Here is a 16,759-nt window from a genome sequence, read left to right on the forward strand (position 1 = left end):
CCGAATTAAGGTCTACTGTGGATTGTCCAGGACTGATCCCGCACACGGTTCAACCACGCAAGCGCACTACATCAATTGTATCAGCTGTTAAACGTCTTAACGTCGGGCCAATCCGCCACAGGCTCAGTTCTCGCGAGAATAGAGAGGCCGCGGAACAACGCCGCGAGAATCGCCGTGGTTAAGGTGGCTAATTGGAGCTTGGCTGTTAGGTGCCGTCGGTGTAAGTTCTGCCCCCTGCCCACAGGTAAGGAACGGAGAAAGCCTAGGAGGGGCTAGGGACCAGGTGCTTGTAACCGAGCCCGTCTTCCTCCTCCTCTCTCACCCCCATCTTCTCTCCCCGCTCCCGTCCCTCCTCCTCGCTTTCCCACGCCCTCTTCCCACCCTCGCTGAGTCAGGGCCTGGGAGACCAGGAAGATTTTCCTCTGGGGCGAGTTGGAATCTCCCCCCAAATGAACAGAGTTTCCTTCCGCGGGATTTACTAACCCTTGTTCCCTACTCCGTTGCCTGGAAAAGAGTAAGTGCTCTTCCTCTCTCTCCCTCCGGCGCCTAATACTGTGTCCCGATTAAGTTAGGAGACTTCATTTTTCTTAATTGTTTTTTTATTAATTAGAAGATAGACTTTAAAAATTGATCCTTCTTTTGTTTCTCCAACAGATACTATATTCAATCACTCAGAATTTATTTGGGATGAATTTGTTTTGTTTTTTTCCTGGGTTTTGCTTCACCAGCCTTAGGTTAAGATGCATTGCTTGTCAATCATAATTTGTTTTATTTTTTTCCTGGGTTTTGCTTCACCAGCCTTAGGTTAAGATGCATTGCTTGTCAATCTCTCAATAAACATTGATTTTGCTACGTTTAACAACTACTGTGAGCTAGGGACTGAGGGATGGGGAAAAAAAAAAAAAAAAAAGGACAGCCCCTGCCCTCAAGGACCTCACTCTAAAGGAGGAGACAAGAGGAAGACAGCTATGTACAAACAAACTGCGTACAAATTAAATAGGAAATAATCAACAGAAAAAAGGCACTAGAATTAAGGGGGAAATCAGGAAAGTAGATGATGTTTAATGATCTAGCAGCGAAGACTGAAAAAAAGTATTCAGTGAGATAGGATGAGGATCAGGAGACACTAAGATGAGAAATCATTTAGGAAGAAAGAATAGTCAATATTAGCACAAGTTGCAGAAACCTAAAAGAATGGAATCCAAGAAAAGTTAGATTATAGAAATTAAGGGGACCTTTGAGGTTTTCCAGACTCAACGTTTTTGAGTTGAAAACACTAAGGCCTAGAGAGGTTAAATGATTTGTCAAAGGTCATACCCTTTTAATTGGATGGGACAGGATTTGAACCCAAATCCTTCCACACCAAATTCAACACATGCTTTTTTTTTTTTTTTTTTTTTTTTTTTTTTTTTTTTTTTTTTTTTTTTTTTTTGGATAGCTTTAAGTTGTTAGCAGGTTCATTATTTTCAGCCAAAATTATCTCCCCATGGACTTACCCTTAACTTGATTCTACTCAAATCCTCTCTGTGTCAAACAGTTATAAAGATTCCCTGATCCTTGTTTCACATAATAACCCTTTTACATTTTTTCTATTTGCCAAGCAAAACAATATTCAAGCTTTCTCTTTGGTGCACAAAACCACTACTAACTGAATAAATGCAAATTTTGATAATCCTATAGTACTACCTCACATTTAGCAGATTGGCAAAAATAATTAAATAAAATATTAACAAGCAAGTCACTAAGATCCAGACAGAGCTTCTTGAAACCAGACTGGCACTTTTTGTCTTTGTATTTTTAATATACATTAAATTTAAAATGGTAATTTTAACACTGCCAAGCTCATGAAGATCCTCTTTTAAATTAACTTCTTTCTTTTGTGTGTTTCCAACACTTCACTGCTTTCATGTGAGTGTGTGAGTTCTCTATCATTGTCTTTTTCACACCCTTCTCTTCCCAAGCACTACTTTGTAACTGAAAACTTTAGTAAAGCAAAACAAATCAACACTTTGCCTTTGTCTAAAAATGCATGAAAATACATTTGTCATTGTAAAAACTTTGGAAGAAATCTTAATGTCCTAAAAATTGAGGAAGGTCACATTAGTATGATGAATATATTTCAATTAACATTTATAAAAAATTCTAGCTAGAACGTTATGAAATAAAGGGGAAGGGGTGGAATAGAGCCCAATAAACAGAGTACATACTGACTTTTAAAATATAAAAGTAAATGAAAATTAATAGGTAAAGAAACCTGGAAGAAATTGAGACATTTTCTGCATTAAAACATTTAAATATTAGTAACCACAAAAAATTATAATTGTTATATGGATTAATTAAAACTTATAATGAAGCAGTTTTTAACTAAAACATTTTCTAAATCCTTTAATCTCCCCAAGTTGCCTACAGTAGATTAGACTTTTAAATTTGTTTTTCTATCCCTACACAGATGATCTTAATTTTACTTCAGTAACATGCATCTTCCATGTAGTATAAATCTACTTTGCTAAACTTACTTTTCTATTTTTATCAAAAAAAATTCACAAGGATATTTGTTATCTTATTTACTTAGGACCTGTACATTGGAGACAATGTCTGGAAGCTTCTACTTTGTAATTGTAGGCCATCATGATAATCCAGTTTTTGAGATGGAATTTTTACCAGCTGGAAAAGTGGAATCTAAGGTAGGTGTGTACAAACCCTTAAAAATTCTTTAAAGTGATTTTTTTGTTGTCATCTTAGTGGTTGAAAGTGACACTTGCAGATAAGAAAACTAATGTGCAGAGAACTGAAGTGATTTACTCCAAGGTTACACAATAAGATAGTTATAGAACTGTGTTAAAACCTAAGTCTTGGCTCTTAATTCAGTAAAACTTTATGCTGCACTGTGCTTTTTGTTATTTAAAAAAAAAAAAAACAATAAAAGCATGATATTTTGTTTTATAGTGTAGTGTCCCTGCAGTGGGAATTATTGTCTTCAAAATAAAGATGAAAGTCATCATGTTTCTTAGGGCATTACTAAATTATAAACTCCTGAAAGGGTAAAAGAGGTCTGTAATTTCTTCTTGAATAGGCACCATAATGTTTGCTATATTTAACATTCCTATAGATTCCCTTGCCTGGTCTCAAAGCAGGCCAGTATTAGTGGATATTGTACTACTTTCACTTCAAGGGCAGTACCCAGCCAAGATTTAAAAAAAGCAGCAAGAGACAGAAACAAGAACAGCTTTGTCCTTTATTCTGCTTTTGAACCAGTACATTTCCTTATCTAATGGGTAGTAATGAATAAAAGTTATTTTGCTTATTTGTTTAAACTCCAGAGACAAACTATTGTCGGGTATTTAATGTCCTCTAAAATTCATTATAATTTAGTCTTCTCTTAGGCAGGTTGATTTAGTGGAATGAGCACTGGATTTTGTAGTCAGGGGACTAGGATCAAATCCCAATATTTCTACTGCTTACTATTTGTGTGGTATTAGGCAAGTTGTTTCATCCTTATGGCCTGAGTTTCTTTATCTATAAAATGAAAAAGATTAGATGAGCTTTATGGTCCCTACCAGCTCTGCGACACTAATAATAGTGCATTGAATCCAAGGTTTCATTCTAATCTTTTAAAATAATTTGTTCATGCCCCCTCACAGTACAGTAATTTCCTTCCTTAGAAGGTATTTTTGGTTCAGTTATTGGTTTGTTTTTTTTTTTTCTTTTTTTGCTAAGTCAGTTCTTGCATCAGAGAACTTATTAATAAGTCATGCTCATTAAAATTTTATCTTCAGTTCTTTAGGGAGATCGGTGTAGCTGAGTTGTAATGCACGTTGCAGAAACATTTATGCTATTTCCTGATCTCAGCTCCTTTTCCTAATGTAGAAAACTTTCCTGATTCTTCTTTTTAATTCCTTAATATTGGAAAGCTTTTTCTTAATCCTTTATCCCAAAAATATCATTGTTGATCATGAATGCAGAGCACGGGCAAAAAAAGCTTTACATGTAAGGAGTACAAATATTTTTGTCTTTGTATTTTATATTTATGTAATAATGATAATAGTGACATTGTATAAAGCACTTGAAATTTTGTTGTTGTTGTTCCAAGCTTGTCCAGCTCTTCATGACCTTATTTGGGGTTTTCTTGGAAAAGATATTGAACGATTTGCCATTCTCCAGCTCATTTTTACAGTTAGCAAAGCAAACTATATATATGCTCTCTCATCTCAAATTTATAACAATTCTTTGTGGTAGCTGTTGTGATCCTTATTTTACAGATGAAGAAACAGGCTGAGAGAGGTTAATTGACTTGCCCAGAATCACACAGCCAATTTGTGGGTCAGGTACACTTAGAGATAGAAAACTGAGGCTTAAAGACATTTCCCAGGGCCAGACATCTAAGTAAATGACAAGTTGAAAGTGAAAGGTCTTAGGATTCCAAATGTATTCTTTACCAGGTAGGCTGTGTCTGTGGTTTATTTCCACAATGAACAGAAAGAAAAAAAGATTCTACCATGTAAATAAAATGACACTACTTGAGAGTTCCCATCAGAGTATGATACATATATTTAAGATATGTCCAATTTCCTTTGTTAACAAAAGGATGAATTTCAGTATTGTGGTTCTTGGATAGAAACATAAGGCAAAATACATTACAATCTATTTTTTTCTATTAAGGCCTACTGCTGACTTTCTGACCTGGGCAAGTCACTTGACCTCCTTGAGTTTAAGTAAGTTACCTGTAAAATGAAAGGGGTGGAATGGATCTTCAAGACCTTAAATTCACTGTTGTTGTGGTTTGTAAACTTTTAGATACCATGGCATATTAGAAAAAACCTGAGACTTAAAATTAGGTATTCATTTGTGGCCAGATATGTAGAGCATTTAAAGTCAGAAAAGCAAACATTTATTAAGCAGCTACCATATATGCTTGGCACTATGCTAACTTCTGAGGATCTAAAAAGGGCAAAAATGTGCCTACCCTCAAGAAGTATATAGTCCAGTTCGGGAGAAAACATAAATAGCTATCTACAAAAGACATATAAAGAATAAATTTGAAGTAATCTCAGAAGAAACCCAGTCACGTTAAGAGGGACTAGGATTTTTACTGAGACTTGAAGGAAGCCAAGGGAACAGAAACAAGGAAAAAGGACATTCTAGGCATGAAGACAAGCCACTAAAAATGCAGGCAGGTGATAAGAGAAGCAGTGAGAAGCACTGCTTTGTGTGAGAAGCAGTAAGGTGGCCATTGTCATTGAATGACAATACAGGGAGGTGAGTAAAGAGTAGAAGACTGAAAAAGTAGGGAGGGATCAGGGTTTGATGTGTTTTAAAAGTCAATATTAGATCCTAGAGGAGCCCTTAGAGTAGTCAGAACTATGCTTTAGTAAGATCACTTTGATAGCTAAGTGGAAAGAAACTTGAGGTAGAGAGAATATCCAAAATGCTATTGGAATACTCAAGGCATGAGGGGATGAGGACAGCATCAGGGTCTTAGTGTCAAGGATCTGCCATAATAGAAATGCCATATCATTCATTTTGCCAGATAGGGTAGTATTGATGAACAATTGCTTAAAAATTTCTTGTCAAATGTGCAACTTAAAAAAAAAGAAGAGAGAGAAAAGTAATTACAAGAGTGCTTATAATATCCACTGTAGGCCAAGCATTATGCTAAGCTTTACAAATATTATCTTGTTTTATCTTACAACAAACCTTCCAGATAAATGATGTTTTTTCAATTCCCATTTTCCAGTTGAAGATATTGAGGCAAACAGGTTAAGGGACTTGTTCACGTTATAAAACTAGTAAGTGGATGAGGCCAAAGCTTTCCAGGGTACTAAAGAGGCACTGCTAATTATGGGTCGAGATAGTCTCAACAAATAGCATTGCTGTAAAATTAGCAAAACTAATGTTTCCCTGTGTCACTATTGTGATTTATGTGAAGGAGACAAGCAAAATAGTTATTCAAAATATCTAAAATCAATAATTACTGGCCTATATTTCTATCGTGTCATCTATATAAAACATGAATGTCCTGAATATTAGTGGGAAATAAGCAGGTTTTCAAAAACCATATAGAATGAACTACATCTTTACCATTTCACAAGTGAATGAAAGATGTAGAAAATAAAAGATCCCACTGTGCCTACAGTTTACTTCTCCCACTCTTCCCCCAAAACACATTTAGCTTCATAGAACAGAAACCTGCTTTACTAAGTCTTTTACAACAAGTTGTCTCCTATCCATATATCAAGAGTATTCAGTATTTTTTGGAAGATGTAACAGTAGAAAGAATCCTGATCAGTTATCCTGATCCTAAAATAATAAGGCATAAAACAAAAAATTGTACATTCACCAAAAGTGTTTGCCATTGTGAAAGAAAAGACTCAGCACAGGCTTAGATTAATAAACAAGCTTCTTCCTATTTGTAGATGACATTGTTTTGTTGTTATCAAACTCCAACACTTTGCAGAGCCTCTTCTAAGAGATCTCTAATCACTCAGGAGTTTGGCCTGTTCATCCACAAAGGAAAGACCAAATAGGTAAATAACATCTATTAACCAGATATCACCATACATCTGAAAGGACACCCCATCCCCACCCCCGCCATGAGAGCTTTTCCGAGAGCCTGTATATTTGGGATAAACAAGATTTGAGTCTTGGCCCAGAGTTGAAGAGGAAAAACAAGCTGGATTGTTTTGGGGACATTACAGTACATGTTTACTGACCATAAGCCTTTCATAAAAAAAGCAAAGATCCATCTTGTTAATTCAGACATTTGACCATTATTACTGTGTGGAAGAGAAACCTGGAATGCCACTACCTCCAAAAAACTAAAGATGACTATTACAAAGAAGGCAATGGAAAGGCACATAGCAGATATGAATAGGCTACAACATAAAAGTCAATTCAAAATTCCAGAAAATAAAGAGTAAAGGATGGCTTCAAAAAATTGTATGACAACATGCTCACATGGTGAGAGCAGAGAATGACAGGTGGGCATCCAGAATGCTTCATTGGTATTTCCATGTCAAGAAAGCAAGGAAGGGTTTTGTTTCAATAGTAAGATTACTGAATGACATGAAGGAAAGACTTAAAGGATGGAAAGTATAAATGGGTTGAGGTCTGCATCATTGGAAAGAATTCCTGAATTAGAAATTCCTCAGTGATATTACAGATCTGTTTGAGTATTGACTTAATGTGAATATTTTAAAGCATTGAAGAACTCTCTGATCCCTTCTCAACATCAACAGTATCTTCAAGTGATAAACTCAGCTGTCCTTATCTCTTTTACCTTTTCAGTGATACTTTTTAAAACTTGCTTTTCTACCTTCATCTACCACAATCATAAGTACTTTATTTCAATAATTATGTGTAACACTTAAATTCCCCTACATACCTTTGTCTACCTCCTTTCTTAGTATGTTCTTTATAGAACCGTTATAAAATTCAAGCCTAGAATTTTTCCCTATTTTTAAATATAGAAATTACGAATTATACTCTTGAATAAAGAAGTGGGCTTAGAGTTGAGAAAAATTAGTTTTAAGGGCCTCTTTTGACACAATTAGCCATGTGAGTTAATGTTTTGGGTTTTTAAATATAAAACATTTTGTAAAGAGTATAACATTATAGTAATGACCACAAGAAGTATAAGCAGTAAAATAAATTTGTAGGGCTTAAAACCACACCTGGAAGTTTTCATAACAAAATATCTATATTCTGTCAACTAAAGCTAATAATCTGCTGTTGTCCTTGTTTTACTCCAGGATGATCATCGTCATCTCAACCAGTTCATAGCCCATGCAGCCCTTGACCTAGTAGATGAAAATATGTGGCTGTCTAACAACATGTACTTGAAAACTGTGGACAAATTCAATGAGTGGTTTGTTTCTGCTTTTGTTACTGCAGGCCATATCCTTTTCCTATCAGTAATAGATTTTAAAACTTTTAAAGTTAAGAATCTAAAAAGTTAGCTGTAGCAATATTGTATATACTTGAAATTATGATGGGATCCTATCATTAGCAGTTATTAAAAAAAAATTCTACCTTAAATCCTGTTTCTAGTTTACTTTTAAAATTTTGAGTTTTTGTTTTTTCCCCGTAAGTACTATGTTAAACGTCTTTAGGAATCAGTATTGGCCTACCAAACAAAATACTATACTTGATGTCACAAAGACCTGGGTTTAAATCCTGACTTTGGCACATAAACTATTGCCTCAGGCAAGTCCCTAAAACTCCTCTCTACTAAGTTATAGATTGAAGACCACTTGGTCCTGTACATTTCCTTATTCTGCAAGGTCACAGAATTCTGTATATTTATCATAAAGCTTCTTAAAACAGCTAAAAAAATTTTTTAAACTTTTTTTTTTGTTTTATTAATAAGGTTAGGGATAATATATGTAGCTGACATATATGTAGACAGTATTTAAAACTTTCGCTATGCAGCCTTCAGGAATTATTAAATTTTTATACTTTAGTGCTGCCCTTCTTCCATCTCTCCCCTTCCCCTATTTCATCTCTCCCCTCCTCCCCCAGTTTCTGTTAAGAGTTTGATACCATTGCATAGGCTATGCTGCTTTTAAAACTGACATCGCTCTATACTTAGGACTATAATACCAAGCCATCAGGCTTTCCGTTTTTTTTGTTTTTTTCCATTTTTAAGAAGAAAATGTGATGTACTTAACTATTTTTACATATGAGATTTATTATGCTTCATGATGTAAGACAAGAAGATGGAATAAAAAACTTCTTTAGTGATGTCTATGATTTATATATAAAGGTAAGTTACATTTTGTAACTTTTAAAATGTCTGAATTTCAGACCGTAGGCATATCTTGTATAAAAATAAACTCACAAGGGACTATGTTGATAACACAACCAGAACCAGCACCAAAGCTTGCTGGCTCCCATTTAGTGCCTTTTACACTAGGAAATCCTGGATCTCTATGATCAGTTTTTAATTTCAGTCTAGTCCTCCCCTACCTCTCATTACACCCTTCATCTACCCACTGCTATCTTAAATATTTGTTTAAAAATAATTAGAAATATAACTCATCTGCAAAACACGTTAAAAGTATGCTGTTCCCTTTGTTTTAGTACTTAATTGAATTGTTTTTACCTGGAAATTTGATAGAAGTTCTGGAAACAACAAATTTAAGAAATCAAGAGAGCACATTTGGGGTAGAGGAGAGAGAGTTGGATAATGAAACAGAAAGAAAGAAAAATGCATCATAAACACTTTTAAAAATAAGCAGAAGGAAGTTCAGAAAGTTGCAGACAAGCAGGGCAGTTTTGTTGCTACCATGTTGATATTACAAAAACCTTTTTTAAAACTACATAGCAAGTTTAGATTCATGTCATTCCTATTTCCTGTTTTTTGTATTTTGAAATGTATGTGAGTGTTGATGTATTAAGTTCATAATGAAAAATGAGTCTATTTTGTAAAAATAAGTGTGAATTGCATATGAACAGAAAACAGTTCTTATACCATAAAAGTCTAATTTCAAGTCAAAGCTAATTGTTTTACTTAATATTTAAAGTAGCCTGAAAAAGTTAAACTGAAAAAGCTTTTACTATAAATTAATATTTAATATGAATATTATATATTTATAGCTTATCATGCAAATTATTTAGATTATATGAACTATGTTATAAGTCTTTATAACATTGTTCTGAATCTGGTAAGAAGCAAGACTTCTGGGTCATTTTTTCTTTTTTTTGTCCACCAGACTTCTATTTGAATCATAGTATATTTTTCATATGCTTGTGTATGGAAGTCTTTTTTTTTTTTTTTTTAATGTTTGTTATCTTGTCTTTAAAACTAGAAATTGGGGACAACTAGGTGTCATAGTGAATAGAGCAGCAGCCCTGAAGTCAGGAGGACCCAATTTCAAATCTGGCATCAGACACTTAATATATCAGCTGTGTGACCCTGGAAAAGTCACTTAACCCCAATTGCCTCAGCAAAAACAAAACTAGAAACTGAAAACAAACTTTAGAACTTTTAAAGACTTTAGAGTCTTTAGAGCTACAACTGTATCCTGAAGAATTGTTTTTAAAAAAAAAATTGCTTCTTAACTTATTTTCAGTCATCATAATTTAAATTTGAAGCTATAAGCTTTGTTTTATAAACATTATATCTATAAATCTAATACTCTTTTTCCATTCCTCAGTTTGCAATGAATCCATTTTATGAACCAAATTCACCCATTCGATCAAGTGCATTTGACAGAAAAGTTCAATTTCTTGGGAAGAAACACCTTCTAAGCTGAATACAGAAAACTTCTTAAATATGTGATGTCATAGTATGCATTGTAAGTAATTAAGAGCCAATCAAGTCTATTGTGTCTAGTCTTGGCTTTCTAAGCCTCTGTAAATTAACTTCTGGTTAGAGAGACAATAGGGCACCTTTTGTTGTTATTGTAACAGATGCTCCAACCAGGATAACATACTTTTGAAAAATATTGTATTTGTGAAGAATGCTAGACGAAGTGCCCTGAAAGTTATTCTTGCTTTAAAAATTGTTTAGGGGATTCTACTTTGACTAGTCTAATATAATCTTAAATTGTAAATTAGGCAAATGTCATATTATTGATTTGATTAACAGATCTTAAACTGAAATATAAAAGTTGGTTCATAATAGGAAATACAATTTATAAGATACACATGGATTTTTTTTTTTTAATATAGGCGATATTCATAGTGCTGGAGAAAAGATTTGTTGGCCAAAATACAAAATGCTCTTATCCAAGAATATCAAGTATCAAATCTGGCAATAATATCAAAAAGACAGAAAACTTAAGAACATGTATGTAAGTTTCTACCTATAAATGAAATGAAGTGGTTGCTGAGACCAACAGTTAAGTATCATTGTTTTGTATTTAGAATCTTGAGGATGTTTTCTTTCCTCAACAAGAACAATGATAACTACATTTCTTCTTGATAAATTAGTTTCATATTTTTATAAAAATGTTTAAATTATTTGCATATTTTTGCTTTCAAGAATAACCTGAGTTAAATTAAAGGTTTGGCAGTTTGATATTAAACATATAGATTATAACCAGTAAAGTTGCTTGGGGTTTTTTGCATTGTAAAAAATAGAAAAATAGAAATAAAGTCTTGTTCTACAAATTGTTATGTTTTAAACAAATGACACGATCATAACCAAGTATTTCCTGGAAAAACTACAAATGTCTGGAAAAGTATTGTTGAACTCTGTAATAAAAGGGAACTTTTAAGTAACAGTTTTGAAATTGGATCTTTTTATCTAGGATTTCGTGTGAAGTTCTTGACCACAGATATATTTCCCTCTTTTCTCCTCCACTTTCCTCCCCTTTGTTGTTTTACTTAACTACCCAAACAAATAAGCTTTTCAAAAATTGTTTCATTGCATGTTGGTTTGGTGATTGTTGTTTGTGATGACTACGTATTTTAAAATTAGCCAGAGTCAGGAATTCAGATTAGAAGAAAATCTTCAATCTTTATTCTCAGTAGAGATGAAGAAGGATCGGAGGTAGAAGGGGATCAGAGATAAAGGGTAACTGAGTCAATAAGCCAGCCATACCAGAAGCCCCCAGAGCAGAACCCAGCCAGCAGTCTCTGTCCGCTTCTCTTCCTGCCCCTCTGCCTCCACCCACCAAAATCGTCATTTCCTATACAACACATCAGGACTTGCACAGAGAGTGGGCAGGAGCCATTCTTTCTCCAAGCAGTATATTAATACAGTATAGTCCAATTACTATTTAGCCTCATGTGCTTGGGACCTCAGTGCATCTACTCAAGCCTCAGCCCATTACAGTTGTTTTTCTTGCTGTTGTTGAGGTTTTTTTTCTGGAGATGATGCTATTCTCAGTAAAGTTTAAGAACTAATAGTATCCAAATGTTGTGTGCTGAGAACTAATGTGGGTGGTCCTTTCTTTTCTCACATAATTCCTGAGTATAGCTTGATTGTTGCAGTATGTTAAAAAAAATAAACTGTAAGAATCATACACTATTAAGAGCTAAACTAGAAAAAAACTTTGCTAACTGGCCTTTATTTTATTCATTTCTAATTATTATTCCCCATGGTACTTTCTAAACTAAGCATCCACAACCCACAAACTCAATATCTTACCAGATGGTATTTCTTCCAATTTTGAGAAAAACACCCTTTCAAACCCCTTACATTTCTTTGTCCTTGCTGTTGTGTCTAAGATTCAAAATTATGATAAAAGTCTTGCTATATTGGTAAAGATGAAAACCATCTCAATCTTTTAAAACTTGAGAGATACATGAATTCAGTATGAAAGTACTACAATTTAAAGAGGGAGAGAGCATCCTAGTTCAGGAAAATAGCGTGAACAACAGCAGAAGTGAAAAATACTATTCATTGGGTTAATTATTTTTAAGGTCTAGTTGCCTCTCTCAGGTCTCAGAAGATGAGGTGGTTTTCATATTTACCAATTTAGTAAGACTATTAAAATTTTGAATCTTATTAGTTAGCTAGTAATAGCTAATGTTTATGTAATGTTTTAAAGTTTACAAAGCCTTTACAAATACCATCTCATGTTGTCTAAACAACTCTAATAGGTAGGTACTATTATCCCTATTTTATAGATGAGGAAATTGAAGCAAGCGTTGATCAATTAATTTGCCCAGGTTCACATAGCTACTAAATGTCTGAGGCAGTATTTGAATTTAAGTCTTACTCCAGGTCCATTATTCCATCCACTGACCACCTAAGTGCACTTTTATTTGGCCTTTCTTTTTTTTTTTTTTTTTAAACCATCCTTCCTATCTTCTCTTAACATATTACTGGATTGATGATTACCCTTCTCTCTAATAATGTGTCTCCCTTTCTCCTGCTATCTAATTTCTTCCTACCTTTAGACATTCTTTGAAAGAAGATGGGGATTCTGAGGAGGACATAGTCTAAGTGTAGGTAAGGACTAATAGGTAATAATAGCCTGTGCAAAGATGTGGAAACAAGAAATGATGGTCACATACCAGAAACGGGAAAGAGGATGGTTTAAACAGGATCATACTAGAAGTCACAGGAATTCAAAAGGGACTACTGCAGAACTTGAGTAGCAGAAAGTCATTCATGAAGGAAATAAAAATTGAATAATTCAATATGAAAATGCTGCAATTTAAAAGGTGGGAGGGACATCCTAATTCAGGAAAATAGCATGAACAGAAGTGAGAAATAGTATTCACTGGATTAATTTTTAAGGTCCAATACACTTACGTAAGCTATAATGATGTAATGTATAGAGTCCCACAAGTGTCCATATTATATATACTTGTCAAAACTGGCAGAGTTTCTTTTTCTTTTCAGTTTTCCTTAATTTTTATCACATTGGATAATTTAGGAATAGTTTTGAAAATGGACATATTTAATATAAAACCATCTATAAAAAAAAATCATTTGAATTCCTGTGTTTAGGGAAGTCAATGCCTCCAATTCTTCATCATCAGAAATGCAGATACAGTACTCGCCAGAACATGATTTTCTACAAATCTGGTGACTGAACAGTCATGTCTTAGTTTTTTGGAATTTTCTTGGCAAGGATACCAGAATGGTTTGCTATTTCCTTCTCCAGCTTGATAAATATTGGATTAAGTTGCCTAGGGTCAGATAACTAATAAGTGTTTGAAGCCAGATTTTAATTTGTCTTACTCTAGGCTTGGCACTTTTATCTACTATACCACTTAGCTGCTCTGATTTGAGGAACAGGTGCTGAAAAAATTGAAAAATTTGATCCTTTGACAGAATCTTCAAAGAGCAGGAACTTAATCAGACTTATTAGATATAGCAGTAATATACAGTTGCGTTACATTCATTTGTTTTTACTTTTAACCACCAATTCTGGTTTTTTTTTAACTGTTGTAGATATGACTGGCACCCTACTCTTAATATGGCTAAACTGTTCACTGTAAAATGCAGTATACAAACTCTCATTTTCTCATTCCTTTTCCTCCCATTCCCCAATTATTGGTGAGCAACAATGAATTATGCTGTTCTGCTTATTAGTTGTCAGCATCTATCACTGCCACCCACTACCAATCTATCAACACTTTTCTTCTCTTGCTTTTTACTATTTTCCCATAGCTTTCATGTGAAAAGGTTAATATTTTGCAAATGTTTCATCCGATACTTGTACACTGAGTAACCACTGTTTTCAGCTTCTATGTTCCTTGGCTACTAACAACAAAAACAATTTCTAAGCATTTTTCCTGGCTACTTTCAAGTAGAAAGCTCTTAGATTTCCTTTTTGGGCTCCTGAGGTTAGATGCTAGTTCTGTAACATTTTCTAGATTTAGTGAATAGTCTGTTTCACAATTCCAAACCCTTATTGTTGATCCTATTTACTTTGGGCCACACCTTAGAGACCTTAATTAGAAGAGACTACCAGCCTACATTTGTCACTTATTAGCCTTTGTGAACTTAGGGTACAGTTGTGAAGCTAGTACTGGATTTCTAGTGATAAAAAAAAAAAAATCCATGCTATCCGGAGATCTCTTACCCATGGTTTAATACAGATCATTCACAAACTAAAAAAGCCCACATTCAAAGCCACTCTTTTCTAGCTAAGTATTCTTTGTGCTACAAGCAGATTACAGGTATTTGAGATTTAGCATTTGTCAGATAGGCAGTAACCTGGCCCACCTGATATGAGAATTAAAAAAGATGTGATGGTTTCCAATGAGCACCCCCCACATGTGTTGATTTACATCCAGTCTCCATAGATGTCTATGGAAGCAGATAGCATTTTCTGTCCAAAGTTTATTGAAATTACCTTGAATCATTGAACCACGGCATAGACCTCTTCACTAATGCCAAACTGTGTTTGCCCTTTGTCTGATAGCTTCCCCATAGTTCTTATCTCCCTCTTCCACAGAGCTGCCAAAGTGATTGCTGTACAGGTTTATCCATGTCACTTCCCTGTTCAACAGGTTCCAAGGCTTTCTCCTGCATCTTAAGAGAAAATGTAAACTCATGTATCATTTGAAATCCTATACAGTCTGGTTCCATCTTATGTTTTCTAGGCTTAATACCCATTTACTCTTACACACTACATTCTAGCTAAACTGGTATGGCCATTTCCCACACAACATTCCATTGCTCATCATGCCTTTTTGTAAGTAGACCTCAACGATTATAATGGCACACCCTCAACTCAGAATTCTTAGCTTCCTTCAAAGCCCAGTTCAAGTACCACCTCCTACATGGTACTTTTCCTGATCCTCCCATAATGTTGCCCCCAAATTACTTTTTCTTCACTTTAGATAAATGTTTCTCCTTTTAGAACTTAACTCTTTAACAATACTTTTTTTAAATTCCACTATAAATCCTTATTCTTCATTAGTCAGTGTACTTTGTAAATTTATGCAGATGTTAGTCACTTTATATTAAATCTCACTATCACATTGTTTTTGTTACCTTTCCCTAGACTTAAATAACTTAAATGTGAGAAGACTTCATAGACTTAGAAGTAGCTAATTTCAAATGCTCTAACAAAACTTCCACTTATAAGACATAATGAAGTGAATGTAAAATTAACATAGTTGAGATTAATTTCAATACATTTTAGTATTTCTCCAGCTATTAGTAAAAAAGTACAAACATCACTAGATACCAGTTGACGAAATTCTGCATTGGCATTTTGACACGTTCCATTTCATCATTCTTCGTAAGCTCATGTTCAAAATATTCTGTAAAACTGTATAGATCTTTATGTAATGATTTGGCATGGTGAAAGTGAACCAGGGGGTTCCCCTTCTTAGGAAAAAAGATACCATGGGAGAGGAATTTGAGTTTAAGGAAGTAATTATTACCACCATCCCTTTCCCATGTTACCAGTTTGAGACAGTGCCCTAGTTTGAAGCTCTGATAAAAAGAAAGGATGTGATAATGTGAAAGATGCTATAGATTCTGCTTCTGAAAACCTAGAGTAGCAAGTAAAGCTTTTATTAAGCTTTACCACCTTGAGAAAGTCACTTCTTCCAAGCTTTAGTGTCCTCATCTATAAAATGGGGATAATTTGAAAACTTCAATCAGATGGCTGTTGAGAGAATCCAAATGAAAATGTATCAAATACTTTGTAAATTTTTATAAAACATTTTAAATGTCAGCATCTAATGACAACTAAATATATACTACTAGGTAATTTAAGACATTTAAAATGTATATTATAGAACATAAGAGCCCTTTATTTGTCAGGTTTACTTTCTGGAAGAAAGGGGTTAACATAAGAAAGGAAGAACAGGGAGTGGAGATAGCAGCCAAGATTGGCAACATATACAAAATTGGAACATAAAAAAATTGGAAATCCTCAAATTTAAATTTAGATCATTTTAGAATGAACAGAGGAAAAAAAATCTTGAAAACTGGCATTTCTCTTAAAGAAAAATCTTGTTTCATTGTAATCATGTCCTCCACGGTTTGCATTTTTTTTTTTATTACATTGAAAACTATGTATTTTCTTAATAAAGATGTCTCAGAAAAACTACATCCCAACTCTAAGGATAAAGGTGAAAATAATTTAATTCCTTAAAGATGAGACAATGTCCTTGTCTATAGCACCAAATGTTTAATGAAAATGTGCTGCTATATAAATGCATCCTGATTTACTTAAAAATAAGTATTTCTAGTTTCAAAATTAAAAAAAAAAAATCTTAGAGATGGCTACATTTCCAGATACTTTTTAATGTGTGTGTGTATGTATGTATTTTAAATCAGTACTGACATCTAAGGAGAAAAAATAATCAGCTGTAACCTAAAATTTTTGCCTCATAT

At 34.0% G+C, this 16,759-nt stretch overlaps 2 protein-coding genes across 3 annotated transcripts in view; one reads left to right on the forward strand and one right to left on the reverse strand.

Moving 5' to 3' along the window:
- Nucleotides 1-16,759, reverse strand: part of OFD1 (OFD1 centriole and centriolar satellite protein) — a 62,036-nt gene extending 45,277 nt beyond the window's left edge. Inside the window, exon 1 of the mRNA XM_031958986.1 lies at nucleotides 14,760-16,759. The gene's annotated coding sequence lies outside the window, so the exon portion shown is untranslated. The remainder of the gene's footprint in view (nucleotides 1-14,759) is intronic.
- On the forward strand, nucleotides 31-11,223 carry TRAPPC2 (trafficking protein particle complex 2). 2 transcript variants are annotated; one of them, XM_012546091.3, is made up of 6 exons: nucleotides 31-244; nucleotides 2,573-2,684; nucleotides 7,749-7,893; nucleotides 8,676-8,761; nucleotides 10,155-10,295; nucleotides 10,672-11,223. In XM_012546091.3, exons 2-5 carry the CDS (start codon nucleotides 2,592-2,594, stop codon nucleotides 10,251-10,253), a joined length of 423 nt encoding a protein of 140 aa, XP_012401545.1. In that variant the 5' UTR covers nucleotides 31-244; nucleotides 2,573-2,591; the 3' UTR covers nucleotides 10,254-10,295; nucleotides 10,672-11,223. The 2 variants fall into 2 exon arrangements, with proteins under 2 accessions (XP_012401545.1, XP_012401544.1); XM_012546090.3 differs by lacking the exon at nucleotides 31-244 and adding an exon at nucleotides 342-514 and having other exon boundaries at nucleotides 10,155-11,223.

The sequence above is a fragment of the Sarcophilus harrisii genome, chromosome 3, assembly GCF_902635505.1.
Source record: "Sarcophilus harrisii chromosome 3, mSarHar1.11, whole genome shotgun sequence".
NCBI classification, from domain to species: Eukaryota; Metazoa; Chordata; class Mammalia; order Dasyuromorphia; family Dasyuridae; genus Sarcophilus; species Sarcophilus harrisii.